We start from the raw sequence: 22,795 nt of genomic DNA on the forward strand, positions 1-22,795 counted from the left end.
TCCCAGAGCGGGGCGGCCTTCGCAGTTGCCAGCATGGGATCCGGTGTTCCTGCCTCAAGAAATGCCTCGCCCGAAATACTGGCGCTTTCCGGTGACTGGGCACCGCTGAAACTAAAGGTGATGCGGTGAGGTGGTTACGGCGCAAACATCATTTTTGCCATGAGGTCGCCCCCAACCCTGAGGTGATGTCTGATTTAATTCACATCCTTGCTGCCAGGTATTTAACTTTGCCCCAGTGTCATCCTTCTATTTAAAAGCCCGATTCAGCTAAATTAACACTTGTTGATCCGCACCTGCAAGCAGTAACAGGCCAATGTGTGGCATTATGGGACTGGTAGTTCCAAGGAGTATGTTGCACAAGCTCGACATTTGGCATTGATTCCGAAATACAATTGATGTAGGAACATGTGACCCCGAGGTGGAAACCCTTCGATTCTTGTCACTACTAATCATGGCAGTTTGGCAGGCAATCTTACAGACAAGTGTATTATATGCAGCTGAGGGCCTAAGACGCGATGAACAGTAATAACATTATCGGCTCATCTGAGCCTGCGTGGACATAGATGCCTGACATTTTTGAACTATCAGTTCCGCTCGGCAGCGTGGATTTTTAACACATTTTAAGTGTACAGACTTTACGGGACTAGTGTTTGGTTGCAGATTTTATTTGCTTTCAGTTTTCCCACTGTGACGTAATCCCAAGCATAAATGTTTTTCTAATTGTCTGCTTTAACTAGACAATCTCTCAGTCAAGTGTACATATTTCGTGATTTTTACATTACGTTATGTTTTATCTGACATGTTGCAATCATTCAGCTGTATTGTACTGTCATACACACTTGCATTTGTAGGGCTATGGGAGAATTGGTTACACCAAAATGTGTTTTCTATGTCCATTGCAAGGTCCAGTGGGAGGTCCAGTGGGTAGGGCTATTTAACATACACAATCAATTGCGCCAAACTAGATTGAGAAAGGCCTCTGTGAAGGCTGAAACGTTTCTTGTACCTGGGATTGAGGGCGACATGATGCAATAAATTGATGCCGAAACCTGAAACCACTTTGTGCCTGTGCCTTCTTCCACGGAGTTTTTCTTCACGGGAGCTGGATATTCTGTTCATTAATTGCAGCATGAGCGGTCGTCATGCTTTCCATGGGACACCAGTCGTTTGTGACTCTGCCTTTTCAGACCGGACATTGGGAGGAGTACGTTAGTGCTATTGGCAGAGTCCCCGGATTTGCAGCCAGGTAGCGGATTGTGGATGACTGTGGTGAGAGACGGTGGTCCCAGAGCGGGGCAGCCTTCGCAGTTGCCAGCATGGGATCCGGTGTTCCTGCCTCAAGAAATGCCTCGCCCGAAATACTGGCGCTTTCCGGTGACTGGGCACCGCTGAAACTAAAGGTGATGCGGTGAGGTGGTTACGGCGCAAACATCATTTTTGCCATGAGGACGCCCCCAACCCTGAGGTGATGTCTGATTTAATTCACATCCTTGCTGCCAGGTATTTAACTTTGCCCCAGTGTCATCCTTCTATTTAAAAGCCCGATTCAGCTAAATTAACACTTGTTGATCCGCACCTGCAAGCAGTAACAGGCCAATGTGTGGCATTATGGGACCGGTAGTTCCAAGGAGTATGTTGCACAAGCTCGACATTTGGCATTGATTCCGAAATACAATTGATGTAGGAACATGTGACCCCGAGGTGGAAACCCTTCGATTCTTGTCACTACTAATCATGGCAGTTTGGCAGGCAATCTTACAGACAAGTGTATTATATGCAGCTGAGGGCCTAAGACGCGATGAACAGTAATAACATTATCGGCTCATCTGAGCCTGCGTGGACATAGATGCCTGACATTTTTGAACTATCAGTTCCGCTCGGCAGCGTGGATTTTTAACACATTTTAAGTGTACAGACTTTACGGGACTAGTGTTTGGTTGCAGATTTTATTTGCTTTCAGTTTTCCCACTGTGACGTAATCCCAAGCATAAATGTTTTTCTAATTGTCTGCTTTAACTAGACAATCTCTCAGTCAAGTGTACATATTTCGTGATTTTTACATTACGTTATGTTTTATCTGACATGTTGCAATCATTCAGCTGTATTGTACTGTCATACACACTTGCATTTGTAGGGCTATGGGAGAATTGGTTACACCAAAATGTGTTTTCTATGTCCATTGCAAGGTCCAGTGGGAGGTCCAGTGGGTAGGGCTATTTAACATACACAATCAATTGCGCCAAACTAGATTGAGAAAGGCCTCTGTGAAGGCTGAAACGTTTCTTGTACCTGGGATTGAGGGCGACATGATGCAATAAATTGATGCCGAAACCTGAAACCACTTTGTGCCTGTGCCTTCTTCCACGGAGTTTTTCTTCACGGGAGCTGGATATTCTGTTCATTAATTGCAGCATGAGCGGTCGTCATGCTTTCCATGGGACACCAGTCGTTTGTGACTCTGCCTTTTCAGACCGGACATTGGGAGGAGTACGTTAGTGCTATTGGCAGAGTCCCCGGATTTGCAGCCAGGTAGCGGATTGTGGATGACTGTGGTGAGAGACGGTGGTCCCAGAGCGGGGCAGCCTTCGCAGTTGCCAGCATGGGATCCGGTGTTCCTGCCTCAAGAAATGCCTCGCCCGAAATACTGGCGCTTTCCGGTGACTGGGCACCGCTGAAACTAAAGGTGATGCGGTGAGGTGGTTACGGCGCAAACATCATTTTTGCCATGAGGACGCCCCCAACCCTGAGGTGATGTCTGATTTAATTCACATCCTTGCTGCCAGGTATTTAACTTTGCCCCAGTGTCATCCTTCTATTTAAAAGCCCGATTCAGCTAAATTAACACTTGTTGATCCGCACCTGCAAGCAGTAACAGGCCAATGTGTGGCATTATGGGACCGGTAGTTCCAAGGAGTATGTTGCACAAGCTCGACATTTGGCATTGATTCCGAAATACAATTGATGTAGGAACATGTGACCCCGAGGTGGAAACCCTTCGATTCTTGTCACTACTAATCATGGCAGTTTGGCAGGCAATCTTACAGACAAGTGTATTATATGCAGCTGAGGGCCTAAGACGCGATGAACAGTAATAACATTATCGGCTCATCTGAGCCTGCGTGGACATAGATGCCTGACATTTTTGAACTATCAGTTCCGCTCGGCAGCGTGGATTTTTAACACATTTTAAGTGTACAGACTTTACGGGACCAGTGTTTGGTTGCAGATTTTATTTGCTTTCAGTTTTCCCACTGTGACGTAATCCCAAGCATAAATGTTTTTCTAATTGTCTGCTCTAACTAGACAATCTCTCAGTCAAGTGTACATATTTCGTGATTTTTACATTACGTTATGTTTTATCTGACATGTTGCAATCATTCAGCTGTATTGTACTGTCATACACACTTGCATTTGTAGGGCTATGGGAGGATTGGTTACACCAAAATGTGTTTTCTATGTCCATTGCAAGGTCCAGTGGGAGGTCCAGTGGGAAGGGCTATTTAACATACACAATCAATGGCGCCAAACTAGATTGAGAAAGGCCTCTGTGATTGCTGAAACGTTTCTTGTACCTGGGATTGAGGGCGACATGATGCAATAAATTGATGCCGAATCCTGAAACCACTTTGTGCCTGTGCCTTCTTCCACAGAGCTTTTCTTCACGGGAGCTGGATATTCTGTTCATATATATATATATATATATATATATATATATATATATATATATATATATATATATATATATATATATATATATATATATATATGTATATATATATATATATATGTATATATACAACAAGTTTATCCAAAGGACAAAAGCACACTCTCTTTTTTAGCATTTATTCAATTACTCAATACAATTCTGGAGTGAAATTAATTATTATCCATGCCTCTTTACGCATTTCAGATATCACACTTCTTGATCACAGGATTTGTCAGGAAAATGTTTGTTTAAGTTGAGGCTGTTGCATGTTGCTTATCACTTTACCAGTAATGATTACGCCCTTCAGTGGGTCTCCCCGATGGGTTTTTATTCCAATATCACACTCAGATGAGTAGTTCTGCACAATATACTGTATGCCCTTCAGTGAGCCAGCTTGAACAAACATGTCTGAATTGACAAACACAATATTCACCACTGCTACAAGTTCCTTATCGTGGCAGTTCCAATACACGCCCTGCATTTCCTATTTTATTGTATCTTTAGTCACTTTATCTGTCACATGTCACTCTGCATGAGCACTTATGTCACTTTATCAGTCACATGTTGGAGCAACCTTCATTGACATGTACATAGATAGTCTCATGTACCTTTAATATAACACATGCTGTGTGCAGTCATTTCCATCCTAGCTATGTGTTTTCTTCTCCTTGTTTTCACTTTTATCGTCTTTCAAGCTATGTCTTTGGGTTCCCTAAAGAAATATAGGTTCGCCAAAACTGCTTTTGGTACCGGCAGGGCCTTGTTTGGTATGTATCAATTGTTACCCAGGTCCTGAAGTTCTCTGGGTCACCCCATTAGATTGTAATAACACCCAACAGTACAGTAACTCTTTTGGAAATCACTAAATTAAATAATGATATGTGTTCATTTTCAGAAACCAAGAGTACAGCAGCAAAACTAGAGAACACTTCAGGCCTGAATGCTGTTACTCATTTTCATCCATAACCCATTATGAATTCTCCAAACATGTTGCGAATTGAGAACTGGAAGACACCTCAAACTCCTCGCAACATGACTCCAAAAAGGGTTTCCTGAGGGCAGTATTCTCCAAAGCTAACCATCTTGGACCCAATTTACACAATGTTTCACACGCTTTGCTGGCCCATCAGTGCTCAAAACATTGAATTTGCATTCAGAAATCTGGAACACTGATTCATATAATTAGGATTTACAACTTGTTCCTGACCACAAGTCTTATGTATTGGACAAATAGGCAAATATGGCGCCTTACTGCAGTCATGAGTTTAGGGTTATATTGCAAAACAGCATTATTTTCATAGAGCTTCCCATTCCTCTTGTGAGACCTAAAGTAAATTAGGTTAGGAGCTTTATGTAAAGCAAGACAAAATAGGTCTACTCAGGGGAGGGGCACAAGGCAGGGTCATTTGAAAAGCAGTGGCCACGCAAACTTTCTAAATTGATTTTCACATTCATTTTGTGCACACGTTATGGCATTTAATGCTGAATAAAGTGTGCAAAATGGCTATAAAAACACCTATCACACCCATATTTGAAAGAGGTATAGTGGAAAACATTTCTTCACCTGGTAAATATTTTCTAGGCAGAGCAAAAAAAGAAAAAAAGGTACATTTGCAAATTCACATTTCTGCTACTAATCTTTCTGAGGACTATGCACACTAAAGGCCATCCCCCAAAAAATGGTGGAGTTGTTGGAGTAGCCATGGAAATCTAATTTAGGAGAGGTATCAAGGCATACCTTTGTGGTTGTTTGTGAATCCCCAATTTGTTATGAAATGCAAATAAATGAATTTACCAGTTATAATCAAACAGTTGAACATTACGTTGAACTTACTTGGTAGAACACTTGGTTTTGGAGGGACTGGCCTAAAAAAAAGAAAAACAGTCAAATACTACATTTTACTGGGCTCAATGCTGAACGGAGTGGTAAAAGCAGACACGGCTTCTGTACCTTCTAACAATTTTTAAAGGAAGAATCTAGTTAACTTTTTAATTTAAAAAGAGGTGAACTAACTTTTCATGGCAACCTTAGTCAATCTACTTTCAAAGAAAAAAGAAACTTGACATTCATAATCATTCGTATAAGTGCAATCTCTGGATCTGCCACTACAACACTTGCTATCAAAATGTAGCACTCACCAATACAATAGATTTGTAAAATGTAGTACAAGTTGACCTTAACAATCAGTGAGAGTTGCAGTTGCCAAATCACTAGAAACATTATTTCTTAGGGTAAAAGTTCACATTGTAATAATGCTATGTGTAAGAAAACTGGATCTGTTTAGTGGTATCTATCCATAACATACATGACTGTCCTTTTTATCCCCATGATAAATCCACTGCTCACCAGTTTAAGCTTGGAAAGGAGAGAGGAAGAAATACCTACTTCGTTTACTACAGGAAATATCAAGGGAAATGTCCCAACCTAACAAGATTCTATACAATATTTCCCTGACCAACCTCCCAAGGATAATTGAGCCTGTCTGTTGCTGGTGCATGTAACCTTCTGTGAAGTATGCCTCTTGAGCATGGGAGGTTCATGACCTGTAAGGTCCTGGAAGAAATAAACCCTACTGCGCACCAAAAGTTAACTGGTGAAGTAGTGGGTGGACTTACAGACCATTGGCTAGCTTATAGGAACCTTTTAAAGATATTCTTAAGTGAATCATATTAGCAGGAACCGGTCTTCGAGCGTTAGTATATAATCTGGAAAGCATGCAACAAAACTACGTAGAGGTAACATAATATCGCACCATTTCCACGGTCCTCCTTTGTGGGTAGAGCCCTCTAGTGATTATTCTTGGACCTCAGACGCCCTGTCGTAGACATTTTCATTAAACAGATATCTTCTTGCTACCTTTTTCTGTCCTTGCTATTAAGCAGCTAAGTTAAAGAGTCGGAATGTTGGAACATTGTCTAGATAAATATTGTGATACTAAACATCATGGCTAAAATATTGAGTCCCAAAAATCGAAAACCATATAGGTAAATGCAGGTTTTCTATTCTTAACTCAACAGCTATGTACCTTGAAAAAAAAAAAAAATATATATATATATATATATATATATATATATATATATATATATATATATATATATATATATATATATATATATATCACAACAACTTTTTTCCCGAAGGGGAAAACAACGGGTCGCACAACCAGCTTGGATTTAAACAGCAATCCTTTTTATTTCTTTAGTTCAAAAAGGGCAACAGGCGCATTGATCTACGAGTTTCGGTGTCACTCCACCTTGCTCACGATCACCGGGTTTGCCCCACCCTCAAACATTTAAGCACATTTTTTTCAAATTTTTTCCAAAATAAGGTATTTCCTGTCACATGTTCTACTAAGGATTCTGGTCCTTGTAGTTTTGCCGAATGTTTGAACAAAAAAGTATTAATGAATGTGCAAACCAATAAACAATTTTAGATCTATAAGTAACTGTTCAGGACATTAACTCATGCGCCTTCCAATAGGCTTATGACTCAATCTGTCTAGAACAAAATATTTTCACATTCGGAGGAGAAATCTTCAAACAACGGAGTGGGACGGCTATGGGTTTTTCCTTTAGTCCATCTTACGCGTGTCTCACGATGGAATGGTGGGAGCAGGAAATAGCGTGGAACTCAATGAATGAAACATTTGTAAACAAAGTTGTGAGTTGGAAGAGATTCATTGATGACTTGTTGATAATCTGGGACGGAACAGAATCAGAATTCCAGGAATACTTTCAAATAATGAACAACAGCGTGAAAAATTTAAAATTCACTTACAATATAAGCAAGGAAAGAATCATATTCCTGGATACAGAAATCTATGTTAAGAATCAGCAGATACATACAACTCTCCACCGCAAATCAACGTCAACGATTGCCACACTTGAAGCTACCAGCTTCCACCAGAAAACACTACTCAACAGCATACCGTACGGAGAATTTTTGAGAATCCGTCGGATATGCAGTGAAGAAGAAGAGTGGAACAAGAACAGCAGAAAAACAATGGAAAGATTCATAAAAAGGAAATACCCACAACAAACAGTCAGAAACAGTCTCATAAAAACCAATACAAAAACAAGAGAGGAATGCTTGAAGAGGAAAAATAAAGAGGATGACACAGAGACGGATAAAATCCGCTTAATCACGGACTTCTCCCAAGAAAGTGAAAAAATAGGTAAAATCCTCCGGAAGAACTGGAAACTGTTACAACTGGACAACACCGTAAAGGAGTTCATGGGAACGCACCCTACAATAACATATAGGCGTGCAAAAAACCTGAAGGATCACCTAATACACAGCCACTTCCAGAAAAAACGACAGGATGATTGGCTGAAAACCAAGGGATTCATGAAATGTCACGGCTGCAAAATGTGCCAGATAGCAAAACAAACTAAAGAAATCACGTTGGCTAATAAAAAGAAATGGCAAATCAGACAATGCATAACGTGCAAAACACCGTTCACTGTATACGTAGTGGAATGCCCGTGCCCCATGCAATATGTGGGAAGTACAACTGTGGAATTAAAAAATCGCATTCTACAGCATATGAGGGCTACAATCCATAAGGACCGCTCAAATGCCATAGCCAAACATATGGAACTAGCACACCAGGGAGATTGGCAAAAACTGAGATTTTATGGCATACAGACAATAACCAAAGGTGAGCGGGGAGGTGACCGAGCGAAAAAATTGAGGCAAGCTGAATCTAGATTTATTATCAACCTGAGGACCTTGCACCCGAATGGGTTGAACCAATCGGAGGAATTGTATGTGCACCTGTGAAAAAAAATTGAATGAGAACTGAATGAACAATGTATAGTAAAAATCAATAGTAAAAGTCAGCCTATTGGGAGGCAGTAAAATGATTGAGTCATACGCCTATTGGAAGGCGCATGAGTTAATGTACTGAACAGTTACTTATAGATCTAAAATTGTTTATTGGTTTGCACATTCATTAATAGTTTTTTGTTCAAACATTCGGCAAAACTACAAGGACCAGAATCCTTAGTAGAACATGTGACAGGAAATACCTTATTTTGAAAAAAATGTGCTTAAATGTTTGAGGGTGGGGCAAACCCGGTGATCGTGAGCAAGGTGGAGTGACACCGAAACGCGTAGATCAATGCGCCTGTTGCCCTTTTTGAACTAAAGAAATAAAAAGGATTGCTGTTTAAATCCAAGCTGGTTGTGCGACCCGTTGTTTTCCCCTTCGGGAAAAAAGTTGTTGTGATAATTAGCGGCTTGGTTCTGCCGCAGGATACCGCACATGCGAAAGCGCTGCAAAAACTCCTGCGAAGGAACCGCTCAGAAGGTGATATATATATATATATATATATATATATATATTCTCAAGTTACCACAATGTGGAGTAAGTAAAGTAATCCTATACTTATTTGCATATTCTTACTTTCATGAAATTTTGGTCTTCAACATTTTGTCCATAACATTTTTGAAGAACAATATTCTGGAGTCAAAATTAAGCTGGAATACCATTAAAGATGTAGTAATGTTTACCCCAGTATGCATCATTTGTTGCTTTATGTTATCACCTTCAGCGCGGCGCGAATTCTCGCGCTGTGCTGAAGGTTCTAATGAGCCAACGGGCTCATGACGGAACGGTTCCGTCATGAGCACAGGCCAACCGACGCTCATGATGGAACCGTTTCGTAATGAGCATCGAAGGAGTTATATAATCTTTAAAGTTGTATGCAACCCGTCAAATCAGTGAGAGAACAGTTATCTTTCCACTTTTTTTCTCTATTTTCAGATTTTTCGTGTTCTTTCTTGTGGCATTTTGCTTATTACATTTTAACATTTTTATTCTAAATTGGTTTACCCTTATAGGCTCTTTATTTCTATTACTTTATTGTAGTCTGTCTGCTTGATGTATTACAATTTTATCTTCATAGACATTTCTATGAAAGATTGCTGATACCAAGGTATGACATGTGGTAAAAGAATATCCTTAGGTAACTGTTTTTGCCCTTGGTGATTCTTCTGTTTAGTCAATGTCTCATCTCACTCACAGCTCACATGTAACCAAACTCCATCTTCGCCAGCCTGCCAGATTCCCTTTAAAGGGGAACTCAACTGATCAAATGTAGAAAAAAAACAATTACTTCAGATTTATAGCTGATATTTCATGAAGTGCAGGAACCTCTAATGCTGAGCTGGAACCTTTTCGCCTCTCAACAGGTGTTGGTTTATCTGAAAAGAAAAAGCATATACATTAAGGGTTGTCATTACTTTGCAGTGAATATATTTCTGTCCCACAGACGTCCACAGATTGGATTGCAAAATGCCAGGATATTCCAACAACAATAAGTTGACTGGGACATTCCTGAGATCTTGCACACAAAGAGCTCCTGAAACATCAGAAATCATTCTCATTTTTCTGCAATTTGGCTTGCCAGTTCTCTCCCTTACATTGGGAGATTTTTTCCACATTCCATATCCCAAGGAGCATTGCTTTAGGCTGAATGATAGAAGGAGGAAGCCCTCACATTACACTTTGCCGGTGGAAGGCACACTGAAAAACAACCATTCTCCCTCCACAGTGAATGGTTCAGCCATCCCTAGGTACCTCGACCCAGCTTCAAAACGTGTTTAAAATACATGAGGTCTCCTTCCACTCATCTGAATGCTTTGAACTGCACAGCTCATTTCTAACATGAACTTGATGACCTGTTTGACACTGACAAGATGCCCAGCCTGTCATCTTTGGCAGTGGTGTCCCACAATGATTTCATTTTTAAACTTACACAGGGATTCTCTGTAAGAGAATGTGAGCATGATAAATATACCTTTATCATCATGCCAACATCTTGGTTGAGAAAAACAATGTTTAAATTCATCAATAGAATTCAGGCTACTTCATTCTCAATATATTCCATCATTGTTGAGCTTTTCAATGTTGTCCTTGATTTACTTTTTTAAGTAGAACGTTTGTAAAGAAAACACTAATAAAGTCTCTTTATCACCAGAAGTAAAAGTATATTTAAAATATTTCAAATGTTTTAGAATCATTTTTCTATGTAGATTATGAAAACCACTAATCACATTTTACTAATCCACCACAAAGCAGGCACATATTAAAGATGTTGCATTTCTGTGCATACTTTAAGAAAAGTATGCATGCAAAATTTGATTTTCAGATGTTTTCTAAAATGTAATCTCATTACCTTCCTTAGGCACTGTTTCTCTCAATGACACTGGTAAATTCTGAAATTGAATAGAAAATTGTTACCTTTTTATCTGTAACGCTTTTTAAACAATAGAGCTCTGTAGAATGTACAAAAACAGAGATGAATAACGTTTTCGTTAGAAAAGTAGGTAATTTACTGATTGAAAGAAACATTTAAAATAAGAGTCTGCATATAAAGCAATCTATAATAATAGAGTATGGCATATATAGAGTATGGCCTGCAGGCAGTGTACAGACTTTTTTTTACATTTCTTGCTGAGACACCCTAACTGTGGGATGTGTATGCCCAGACATGGAATCATTGCTCTCTGTTCCAAAGTCCTCAAGCTGTACCTCATTGATGGGATCCAACGAGGCCAAAACAGATCTGGTTTTGATTTTGTTCCAGTTCAGATGAGACTTGTCTCACAGTTCCAGCTTGTTGCTGTTAATGGAGCAGACAGAACCAAAGCTGATTCATGTAGGGTTAGTCCCTGTCTATAAAGGCAGGGCGAGAAAATAAATAGGGGACTGTAATGCAGTCTAAAGTAATTATAAGTAGCAGAGATTGATTCTATCCCTCCATGAGTCACTTCTATGATTTCTTTTCTCAGCAAATAGATGAGACAACATTGTATTTTTTAGATTTAAGGTTGCTGGCATATACACCACATGTAAGCTCTGATATTTTATTTATTTATATATTGTTGTGATATTGTTAAAGGCCACGTCCCCCGAGGGTGTGGTTGTGGTGAACATTCACAAGATCACTGCTTTCTCTGTATTGTTGGAAAAAATGGCCATGACCTAGTTTTAACAATGAGATACACTGAGGGCCTTATTACGAGTTTGGCGGTCCTCCTTCAGCACCCCACTACTGAGATTGCAGCAGGGCCGCCAAGCCTGCCCGCTAGATTATGAGTTTAAGGTCAGGCGGACGGTGCTGCAGCAGTCTCTTGGCAGCAGCAATGTTAGGCTCATAGGAGAGCCTTAACAGCAGACCGCCGCCATGACAGTGACTGCAGCACGGTCCTGCACGGTGTGGCATGCATAATGTTGTGCATGCCACACTGTGCAAGAACGAGGGCGCAATTACAGAGGGGCACCACATGTGCACCTCCAGACCCAGAAGTAGCAGGGGCACGCTGTTAGGGCCCCCATACTTGCATCTCCGCCACCCTTTTCATGGCGGTTTCACGGCGTTTTCACCGCCATGAAATGGGCGGTGGAAAAGCAATTTGGAATATGCGTAAGCTGTGCCACAGTGGCCCCGCCAGCATATTCCTGTCCCTTAATACTGCACCACCACCGCAGTATCATGGCAGACGTGGTGGTCTGACCACCACATTAGTAACACTTTTGGTAGACCCGCAGAGGCGGCAGTGGTCAGAACGCCACCGTGAGTACGGCGATTGTAGGACTAGCCGCACTTATACTAAGGCCCTAAGTATTATGTCATACATTGAACAAAGCAATATTGCATGGTTCATTTTTTATAGAGAGCTTGGTTTAAAGACCAAGGTCAAGCCCTAGTAAGCACTATTTTATACTCTTCTACTGTTAGGTCCCTCAGTCGGTTTTATTCATGTGTATGTAGTTATGGAGTACCTAGACTTTACAAGAGGATTACATTTACCTGTTTTTAGATTGTAGCTATTTTTAAAATATAAAGCTCTGATTTTTTTAGATGATAGACATTTAATTTTAATTTTTCTTTTTCTTTGTATTTCGCTTCGCTCTAGTTTTAGTAATTTTGCTGTGCAATTATTAATGGATTGGAAAGCTTTTAGACTTTTTTATATTAAAAGGTTATGCCATCAGTGAACCTATATCGATTGTCAAATGGGTGCATGAAGAGTCTCAGAACTTGATTATATGTCAGCCAGCATTCCACCAGTGACCTTGTTCACTATAAATTTGAGTTTGGATGACCATAGGAACTTACAGCTGTTGTTTCCTTTTTCCAAAGACTCCATGGATCAACACCATGTTACAGTAAGGAACTGCACTGGTTTATCAAAAAGGGAAATGCCAATATATTATTCTTCAATCTGATCTTCCACAATGAGAACCTTTTAAGGTCTGGCTAAACAGATCTTCAGCTTTGAATGAATGTACAATGAAATGGATTCTTTCTGCATTCACATCTTAATTAATAACAGTTGTTCTTTAGGCCTGATTGTTGTCATTTCTCGACTTGCAGATATCCCGATTGACAGAATTAGATTGCATGTTCAACAATTAGAATGTTCATTGGTATTGCAGAATATAGCGAGGGTCATCAAAAACACAGCCTTGCATCCCAGGTACACCATCAGACCATTATATACACTCTGGGTCCTAAATAGCAACTAGGAAATGCAAAATGAAATGTAGGAAATTACAGTTTTCCTAATAGTGATTCCTACAGAATAGGAATGCTATTAGGAAATCACAATTATCTCATGCCATTCATACCAATGGGCCGGTTATGCATTTCCTACATACTGTTTTCCAATTAGGGAATTACTATTAAGGAAATGTTAAAGCAAGGATGGCTATGGCCCTTAAAGCCCCCGTAATGCACCCCAAAACAAGTGGTGGACATGTAGAGCACACATTCCCTAGGGGAATGCGTGGTCTTAATTGCACTTAAAAAAAGCATCTTGGGAGCTTTTTTTAAAATGCTAATTTTGCTTTTAGCAAATGCTTTGTACATGTGCTAAGAAATCACAAATAGGAAATCCATATTTGCGATTTCCTATTTGGGGTATCTTAAAATGTGATTTCTACTGGGTAGACATTGCATTTTGTGATTCTCTTAAGGCCTTTGTGAGGAAAAAGCTGTTATGCATTTCATAACAGGCCATAATTGCAATGCAGCCCGTTAAGAAATGAAAAAGGCCTTTAAACATCTGGCCGTACATCCTTAGACCCCAGGCCACCACAGTGAAACACATCAACTTTGACCTGTTGGTGATTGTCAAAGCTCCAGACCTGAAGGAGCTCTATTGGAGCACAATTCAAACTTCTCACCCACACTATCAAGGCAATACATCGTCAGACAGCATGGACTCAACATAGTATCCTACGCCGACGACACCCAGCTCAACCTCTCCCTCACGAAGGATGCCCACCAGACTCAGCTTCCAAGAAAGAATGAAAGATTTTGCATCCTGATGAGCAGCAGCTTTCTTAAGCTCAACTCGGAGAAGACAGAAGTCCTCATCCTCTGACCCAACCCCTCAGCATGGGACAACACCTGGTGGCCCACCACCCTCTGCAACCCCCCACTCGCACGGACCATGCCCGGAACCTCAGCATCATACTCGACTCCCCCCTCTCCATGACCCGACAGATCAACGCTGTTTCCTGCACTTGCTTCAACCCCCTCTGCATCCTTTGCAAGACCTTCAAGTGGATCCACCCCGAATCTAGAAGGACCATCACCCACACACTCATAAGAAGCAGACTGGACTACGGAAACGCCCTCTACGCCGGATTAAACAAATCCCTGCTCCAGACCATCCAGAACACTGGAGCCAGACTCGTCCTCGGCATCCCACGACATGAACACATCACCCAGCACCTTTGAGACCTCCACAGGCTCCCAGTCAAGAGAGTAACCTTCAAGCTACTCAAGCAAACCTACAAATCCCCAACAACACCAGACCCCACATCCCAATGAAAGAGTCTCCTTCCACGTACACAAGAGAGACTTCCACCCCGCCGACGTCACCCTCGTCGAAACCCCGTGCACCCGCAAGGCCAGAGCGGGTGGGAGAGCCTTTCCCTACATTGTGGCAAAGACCTGGAACGAGTGTCAGACTCTGTAATTTCTTACCACTAGCTGCACAGGAACAGAGATGCTAGGTCCCAAATCCCACTAGGCAACAACCCAGAGCTCAATTACATGAGTCTTTAGCTTATTTCCATTGGGGGAAGGGGAAAAGTGGAGAAAATAACAAAAGAGAAGAGACTGGTTTTGGCTGGTTTGTCTTGTCTTAGTCCGTCCTGCAGACCTCAACTAGTTTTCTGAACCTGGGGAAAAGGAACACAGAGGTAGTAACCTATTCTCCCTACTCTTCTGTTTTTCTCTATTCTTTTTCTTATTTGTGCACCTACCATAAGTTTCCAAGAGCTAAGCCTCTCTTCTGTGTTTTCACTGTATGTTTTGGCTAGTTGCTATCTGCGTCCTATATAGTGCTCTCCTGTAAATACAAACAACCTTTTAATGTGCTATCCTTGAATTTACCTTTCTTTAATTTTCTTTCTCTGATATTACTCACTTCGCTATTTTGGTGCCTTCTTATTCTCACTGTAGTCTTTTTCTTTCTATGTACTCTCTTCGGTCTGGTATTATTCTCTAATGACTATGGTTATTGACTTGTTCACTTTCTTAACTTCTTTTTAAAATAAATGTAACCAAATGTTCCTTTCTTCAGCTTTTCAAATGCCATCGTTAAATACAATACAGTATTCGTCTTCATGAAAGAATGAAAAGTTCTCACTTGAAAACGGTAAGTAAATGTTCAGATAATTCTCTTATAAACACGCAGTATTGTTATTACAGTTTAAAGTTTTGTTCATTTAGCTTCTGAATGTCTTGCTTCTTTTCTCTTACTGATGTTCCTTGGGATGTTCTGGTCGACAGCTCTGTCATCCACAGCGCTCCTCTGGTATGAAGTTCCTCTGGTTAACGCATTCCGTTATCTCTTCATCATTTCTGTATTTTTGAACGTAAGTATTCTCTCCTACGACTATCGCCTAATACCCAGCAACTTTGGACATGAAACGCTACTCTGAAATTTATTTTTTAATCTTAAAACTACGGGTCAGTCACTACAAACTTCCTCTCACGGCCAAATCCTTGGTGAAGTGCGCAGCTTCAATCACAAGCGCGTCTCACCTGGATTCCTCCGGCTGCAGAGTCTAAAGACTAGACTGCTGACCTGAACTCAAAATCGGCGGCCATCTTACTATGCCAATTTCGAGTCAATTCGGACCAGAAGGCTCTCAAAGGCTGGGGCTTCCTGGTATGCCACTTCCTGAGACCAATTACTGCCACCAGAGGTTTTAGGGTCCTGACAGTACCCTCCAACAAGGTAGGTTCTCACCGTCTTGGTTTGGTAGGAAATCGCTGGTGAACGGACTTAACCAACCGGAACATCCTTGATAGTACAACTGTCCTTTAGATCTCTTTGAGTCTAAAATTTCCTTGACTTCAAACTCTGTTCCTGTTTCTAAATGAATGGGTTTCGGAGGCAATTTTGTTCGCACATTAGCGGTAGCCTTCTTCAACAAGGAAACATGGAAGACTGGATGAATTTTCAATTTGGGTGGCAATTTAATTCTGTAAGTCACTGGATTTATCTTTTCTTCTACTTGATAAGGGCCGATAAACCTTGGTTGGAATTTCCGACTTCCCTTTAGTCTCAAGTTCTTAGTACATAACCAAACATGGTCTCCTGTTTCTAAAAGGGGGGCTTCACGTCTTTTTTCATCTGCATAGTTTTTATACTTTTCTTTCACTATTTCTAGATTCTCTATTGCATTTTGGTGAACCTTTTCTAAGTGGGACACTATTTCCTCAAACGCCGGACAGAAATCTCAGTCTGCCTGATTGTCGAATTTGAATGTCTACCGTAATTCATATAGAAAGGGGAATAACCAGCGGAAACATTGTTAGCATTATTGTGGGCAAATTCTGCTGCCCACAGATAATATGACCATTTTCCATCTTGTTTTAAAAGAAACAATCTTAAGTATTGATCTAACTCCTGGTGGTAGCTGGTGGAAAATCTAACTTCTGTCCCTAGGCCTTCCATAAAAGACTTCCAGAAATGGGAAATGAACTGTGTGCCTCTGTCTGAAATTACTACCTTGGGAATTCCATGTATTTTCACTATTTGGGTACTAAAATGAGTGGGTAATTGTTTGGCAGTGGGAATCCTCTTTAAGGCAGTGAAGTGTGCCATCTTGGAGAATGGGTCTACAACTACTAAAATGGTATTGTAACCTTGACTAAGTGGTAAATCAGTAATGAGGTCTAACGTGACTGTGTGCCAGGGATAAGGTGGGGTGGGTAATGGTTGAAGCAAACCTTTCGGTGCCTGCCGGTCAGATTTTCCCTGAGCGCACATCTCACGAGTCTTCATTTATTCCTCAATATCTTTAGTCATATCCGGCCACCAATAGTGTCGTTTGATTAGTTCCTTGGTTTTTGCTTCTCCCTTGTGCCCTGCTAATTTCTCATCATGACATTCATGCATAACTTGTTGCTGTAGTTCCTTGGTGGGAATATACAAGGTTTCCTGGAAGTAAGGTAGTTGTCAGACAATTTTCCTGCCGTCCTTTTCCTTTACCCAGTTTTGCATGGTCTCTGGATCCATCGCTTCTGAAATGCTTGTTTCAAGATTGACCGAAGTGATGACACCAATTATCTTTGCACTTGGAATAATGGACTGATTTTACAAGGGTTTTTTTTGATTCTCTGTGTCAATTCTGGATAAGGCGTCTGCCTTTCCATTTTGTGCCCCCCGTCTATATGTAATCACAAAATCGTAATAGACAAAATACAACGACTACCGCAACTGTCTTGGTGTAAGCGTTCTGGCAGTCTTCAAGAACTTTAAATTACGATGGTCTGTGAATACGGTTACCTGATGTTGTCTTCCCATGAGATGGTGTCGCCACTCCTTAAAGGCGTCTTTTATTGCCAAAAGCTCCTTCTCCGTGATGGTATAATTTACCTCGGCAGGGGTCAGCTTCCTTGACCTGTAATCGACTGGATGCAGTTGACCCGTTATCTTATTTCGTTGGGATAGGACTCCTTCGACCGCCTGATCTGAGGCATCGGTCTCAACATAGAAAGGTTCCGTTGGATCTGCATGTTGAAGAATTGGGGCTGAGGTGAAATCTCGTTTTAAGGAATTGAAGGCTTCTTCGGCTTCATTTGACCACTCAAACTAAATTCCTTTCTTAAGCAGTCGCGTGAGTGATAGGATTTTACGTGAGAATTCGCTGATGAACCTTCGATAAAAATTGGCGAATCCGATGAAGATTTGAACTTCTTTGACACTCGCAGGGGACTTCCAATTGATTACTGCTTCACTTTTCCGCTTATCCATGAGTATTCCATTTGGGGAGATGACGAAACCCCAAAACTCCACTTGGGAAACATTGAATGCACATTTTTCCAACTTTACAAATAGTTGATGATCTCCTAATTTCGGTAAAACTCCTCTGACTTGATCTTGATGTTTTTCCTTATTAGCGGAGTAAATAAGAATATCATCTATGTACACTATCGCACATTGATCGATATACTCTTTCAGGACGTCATTGCTGAAATGCTGGAAAGCAGCCGGGGCGTTGCAGAGGCCGTAAGGCATGACTTGGTACTCGAACAACCCAAATCTCGTCCGGAAGGCCGTCTTCCATTCATCGCCTTCTCGCATTCTAACAAAATGATACACCCCTCTCAGATCCAGCTTAGTGTATATTTGGGCTCCTTTCACCTGGTCCAATAGGGCGGATATGAGGGGTAGTGGATACCGGTTTTTCTTTGCGATTTTATTTATGGCTCGGTAGTCTATGCAAGTCCTCAAATCCCCTTCCTTCTTGGGGACGAAAAACAAGGGCGAGGATACCGGGGATTGCGAGGGACGAATGAATCCATTGGCTAAGTACTTATCTAAGTACTCCTTCAGGTGATGATGTTCTTTTTCTGTTAAAGCATACACTCGACTGCAGGGTAAATTTGAACCAGGCTCTATCTCGATTTTGCAATCGTAGACTCGGTGAGGAGGGAGTTGTTCCGCTTCCACCTCATTAAACACATCTTCAAAATCCTTGTATTCTTCAGGTATCTCTTGAACATCGATGACGCATATTGATCCCCCAGTCCAACACAAAGAATGAGCTGTATTTAACTCTTGGGCCTTTTCCTTGACTCCCAAGCAATTTTCTAAACAGTAATTAGAATCCATTTTAATGGTTCTGGTACTCCAGTTGATCGTTGGATTATGTTCAGTGAGCCAGGGGAGGCCAAGTATCAGCTGAAATTGGGGGCATCAATCAAATTGAACTGAATCTTTTCCTCAGGTCCATCGTTAGAAATTAAATGTATTACTTCCATGTGACTCACAATTGGACCAGATGATAAATTTGTTCCATCCACGGCTCTAACTGGCTCGCTTTTTGATTTCTGGATTGCTTGTATTCCCACCTTGTCTGCGAACTTCAAATCGCAAAAGTTTCCTGTGGCCCCTGAATCAATCATTACAGAGACTTCAGTCAACGTTATATGTCTAAACTTAACCTCCATTGATAAAATTAAATGAGGCGCTGCAGACTGTAAGGTGTTGGCCAATCTATGTTCTTCTGGAGTCGTTTCTTGAATCGCACCCACCTGTTCAACTCCTTTAACAGGTGGTGCATTTAGTTTTCCTTTGGCTTGAAGGTTGTCTTTGGTTTCTTTGGACAGTTCCTGACAAAGTGACCTCCTGATCCGCAATACATGCACAAATTACTGGTTCTTCTTTTTTCTTTTTCTTCCTTTGACAGGGGACCACGTATGGTTCCAATCTGCATGGGTTCTGTGCCCTGCTGTCCTTCATAACTTCTACTATTTTCAGACCTAACTCTGTCAAACCTGGAAACCACTGACCTAAATTTTTTCCTTTTTTCACCTTTCCTTTCTCCTTGTCGAAAATCTATTTCCAGCACTAGATCCACCAACGCTGAAATTTCATTGGGCCTATTGGGTATTCTGGCCAACACATCCTTTAGTTCGTCCTTCAAACCGCGATAGAAAACTGCCGCTCTCTTGCTCTCGGGCCAGTCCGTTGCCACCACAAGTTTATTAAACTGGGCCAAGTAAGACACCAAATATGATTCCCTTGTCTCAAATCAAGTAGTTCGTTGTCAACGGCTTGGGATATTCTTCGCCTGTCAAAAATCCGAAGAAATTGCTATTTGAACTCTTCATAACTTCGCAATAGAGGATCATCTCTGGTGATTAGGGGCATAGACCATGACGCTGGGTCCCCACTCAGATATGACAACACGAAAGCGACTCTAGATTGTGCGTCAGGGAAAATTTATGGGAGGCACATGAAATGTAGGGAACATTGTGTGATAAATATTTGCGCCTTTTGCGGGTGTCCACTAAATCGTTCGGAGGCTGCCACCGGAATGACTGGAGACAAGGAATGGATTACCTGCGTGGTCATTCTATTGGTGCTCTCCGATGTGGGGTCTATCGCATTTTGTCCAGAGCTAAACGGTTGTCTTAATCTCTGCGCTAGTTCTGCAGTCGCTTTCCTTGAATTAACTACTTCTAGTCTAAGACTCTGATTTTCCTTTCTGACTGCGACCAACTCCTTTTGAATAGTGTCTAAAACTGCTCCTAAGGTCTGTAGATTTATTTCCTCCGCCATCGCTGTTCGGGTGCCAAATGCAACTTGGGCACTTCACTCTGTCAGACTCTGTAATTTCTTACCACTAGCTGCACAGGAACAGAGATGCAAGGTCCCAAATCCCACTAGACAACAACCCAGAGCTCAATTACACGAGTCTCTAGCTTATTTCCATTGGGGGAAGGGGGAAAGTGGAGAAAATAACAAAAGAGAAGAGACTGGTCTTGGCTGGTTCGTCTTGTCTTAGTCCGTTCTGCAGACCTCAACTTGTTTTCTGAACCTGGGGAAAAGGAACACAGTTAGTAACCTATTCTCCCTACTCTTCTGTTTTTCTCCATTCTTTTTATTTGTGCACCTACCTTAAGTTTTCAAGAGCTAAGCCTCTCTTCTGTGTTTTCACTGTATGTGTTGGCTAGTTGCTATCTGTGTCCTATTTAGTGCTCTCCTGTAAATACAAACAACCTTTTAATGTGCTATCCTTGAATTTACCTTTCTTTAATTTTCTTTCTCTGATATTACTCACTTCGCTATTTTGGCGCCTTCTTATTCTCACTGTAGTCTTTTTTTTTCTATGTACTCTCTTCGGTCTGGTATTATTCTCTAATGACTATGGTGATTGACTTGTTCACTTTCTTAACTTCTTTTTAAAATAAATGTAACCAAATGTTCCTTTCTTCAGCTTTTCAAATGCCTTCGTTAAATACAATGCAGTATTCGTCTTCACGAAAGAATGAAAAGTTCTCACTTGAAAAAGGTAAGTAAATGTTCAGATAATTCTCTAATAAACACGCAGTATTGTTATTACAGTTTAAAGTTTTTTTCACTTAGCTTCTGAATGTCTTGCTTCTTTTCTCTTACTGACGTTCCTTGGGAGGCTCTGGTCTACAGCTCTGTCAGCCACATCGCTCCTCCGGTATGAAGTTCCTCTGGTTAACGCATTCTGTTATCTCTTCATCATTTCCGTATTTTTGAACGTAAGTATTCTCTCCTACGACTATCGCCTAATACCCAGCGACTTTGGGCATGAAATGCTACTCTGAAATGTATCTTTTAATCTTAAAACTACATGTCAATCACTACAAACTTCCTCTCACGGCCAAATCCTTGGTGAAGTGCGCAGCTTTAATCACGAGCGCGTCTCACCTGGATTCCTCCGGCTGCAGAGTCTAAAGACTAGACTGCTGATCTGAACTCGAAATCGGCGGTCATCTTACTATGCCAATTTCGAGTCAATTCGGACCAGAAGGCTCTCGAAGGCTGGGGTTTCCTGGTATGCCACTTCCTGAGACCAATTACTGCCACTAGAGGTTTTAGGGTCCTGACAACGAGCTCCCGCTCAACATCTGACTTTCCCCTACTCTGCACACTCTCAGGAAGAGCCTCAAGACCTGGCTCTTCGCTGACTATGAGCTCATGCCCCCCGAGCGCCTTGTGACCCTCACGAGTGAGTAGCGTGCTTCACAAATCCCTGATTGATTGATTGATAGATACATAACAGTGCCCCAGCATAATCAACAATCACATCTGCTTTCACAAACCTTCCAGACACCTCCGCAAGTCTGGGTTCTTACTTGCACACATCCCACGCATTGGGAAAACCAGATCTGGCAGCCAAGCCTTCTCCTACATCGCAGAGTCTATACCAACTAATTGACCATCCCATCCGCCCTAATGCACGACAACATAATCTGACTAGTGGGGAAAGAGGAGCCCTAGAAAACTTAAAAACAGACAACACATTAGTTATACGAGAGGCAGATAAGGGGGGAAATGTTGTTCTGATGAGGAAATTAGAGTACTTTAAAGAAATTGACCGACAACTGTCTGACACCTCTTGTTATACTAAGTTAACATACAACCCGATAGCCCCACTTGGAGCCCATATCAATATGAGGCTGACCGATTGGCGTGAAATAGGCTTGATCAGCGAAGAGGAATTTAGATATCTAAGAGTGACAGATCCGACGTCCCCCTGTATATACATTTTACCCAAAATCCACAAGGGAGGCCCCTTCCCTCCGGGCCGACCCATTATTTCGGGTGTAAATTCCCCGACTGAAAGATTATCGGAGTATGTGGATGTGTATATACAGCCCTTTGTCCAAAACCTTCCTTCATATATCAAGGACACTAAGGACATATTAGCCAAATTTGAAGAATTTACATGGGCTGACAATTTAATCTTTGTCACCCTGGATGTTACCAGTCTCTATACATCCATCAAAAAAGAATTTGGTATGAATGCCCTTGAATTCTATCTGGGACAGAGAGCAGCGGAACACTTGGGCCACAATGAGATGTTGATGGAAATGACCAATATCATTCTATCAAAAAACTTTTTTCTCCACGACACCACATGGTACCAACAGACGCAGGGAACTGCGATGGGTTCTAGGTTTGCTCCTGCTTATGCTGGGCTCTTTATGGGCTGGTTTGAGCGGGAGCATGCCTGGAGCAGTCGGGCAGCACTATGGTCAGACTATGTGATATATTGGGGCAGGTAT

The 22,795-nt window shown here is 41.5% G+C and overlaps 1 protein-coding gene across 17 annotated transcripts in view; it reads right to left on the bottom strand.

The window, feature by feature from the left end:
• The window catches only part of BLNK (B cell linker), an 833,130-nt gene that overhangs the window by 79,698 nt on the left and 730,637 nt on the right, over positions 1 to 22,795 (bottom strand). For all 17 annotated transcript variants that reach the window (XM_086922513.1, XM_086922514.1, XM_086922516.1 and 14 more), the window contains 3 exons: positions 10,889 to 10,928; positions 9,827 to 9,914; positions 5,541 to 5,572 (listed from right to left, as the gene is read on the bottom strand). In XM_086922513.1, the coding sequence (XP_086778639.1) occupies positions 5,541 to 5,572; positions 9,827 to 9,914; positions 10,889 to 10,928 (160 nt within the window). The remainder of the gene's footprint in view (positions 1 to 5,540; positions 5,573 to 9,826; positions 9,915 to 10,888; positions 10,929 to 22,795) is intronic.

This window comes from Lissotriton vulgaris, chromosome 5, assembly GCF_964263255.1.
Source record: "Lissotriton vulgaris chromosome 5, aLisVul1.2, whole genome shotgun sequence".
In the NCBI taxonomy this organism is placed as follows: Eukaryota; Metazoa; Chordata; class Amphibia; order Caudata; family Salamandridae; genus Lissotriton; species Lissotriton vulgaris.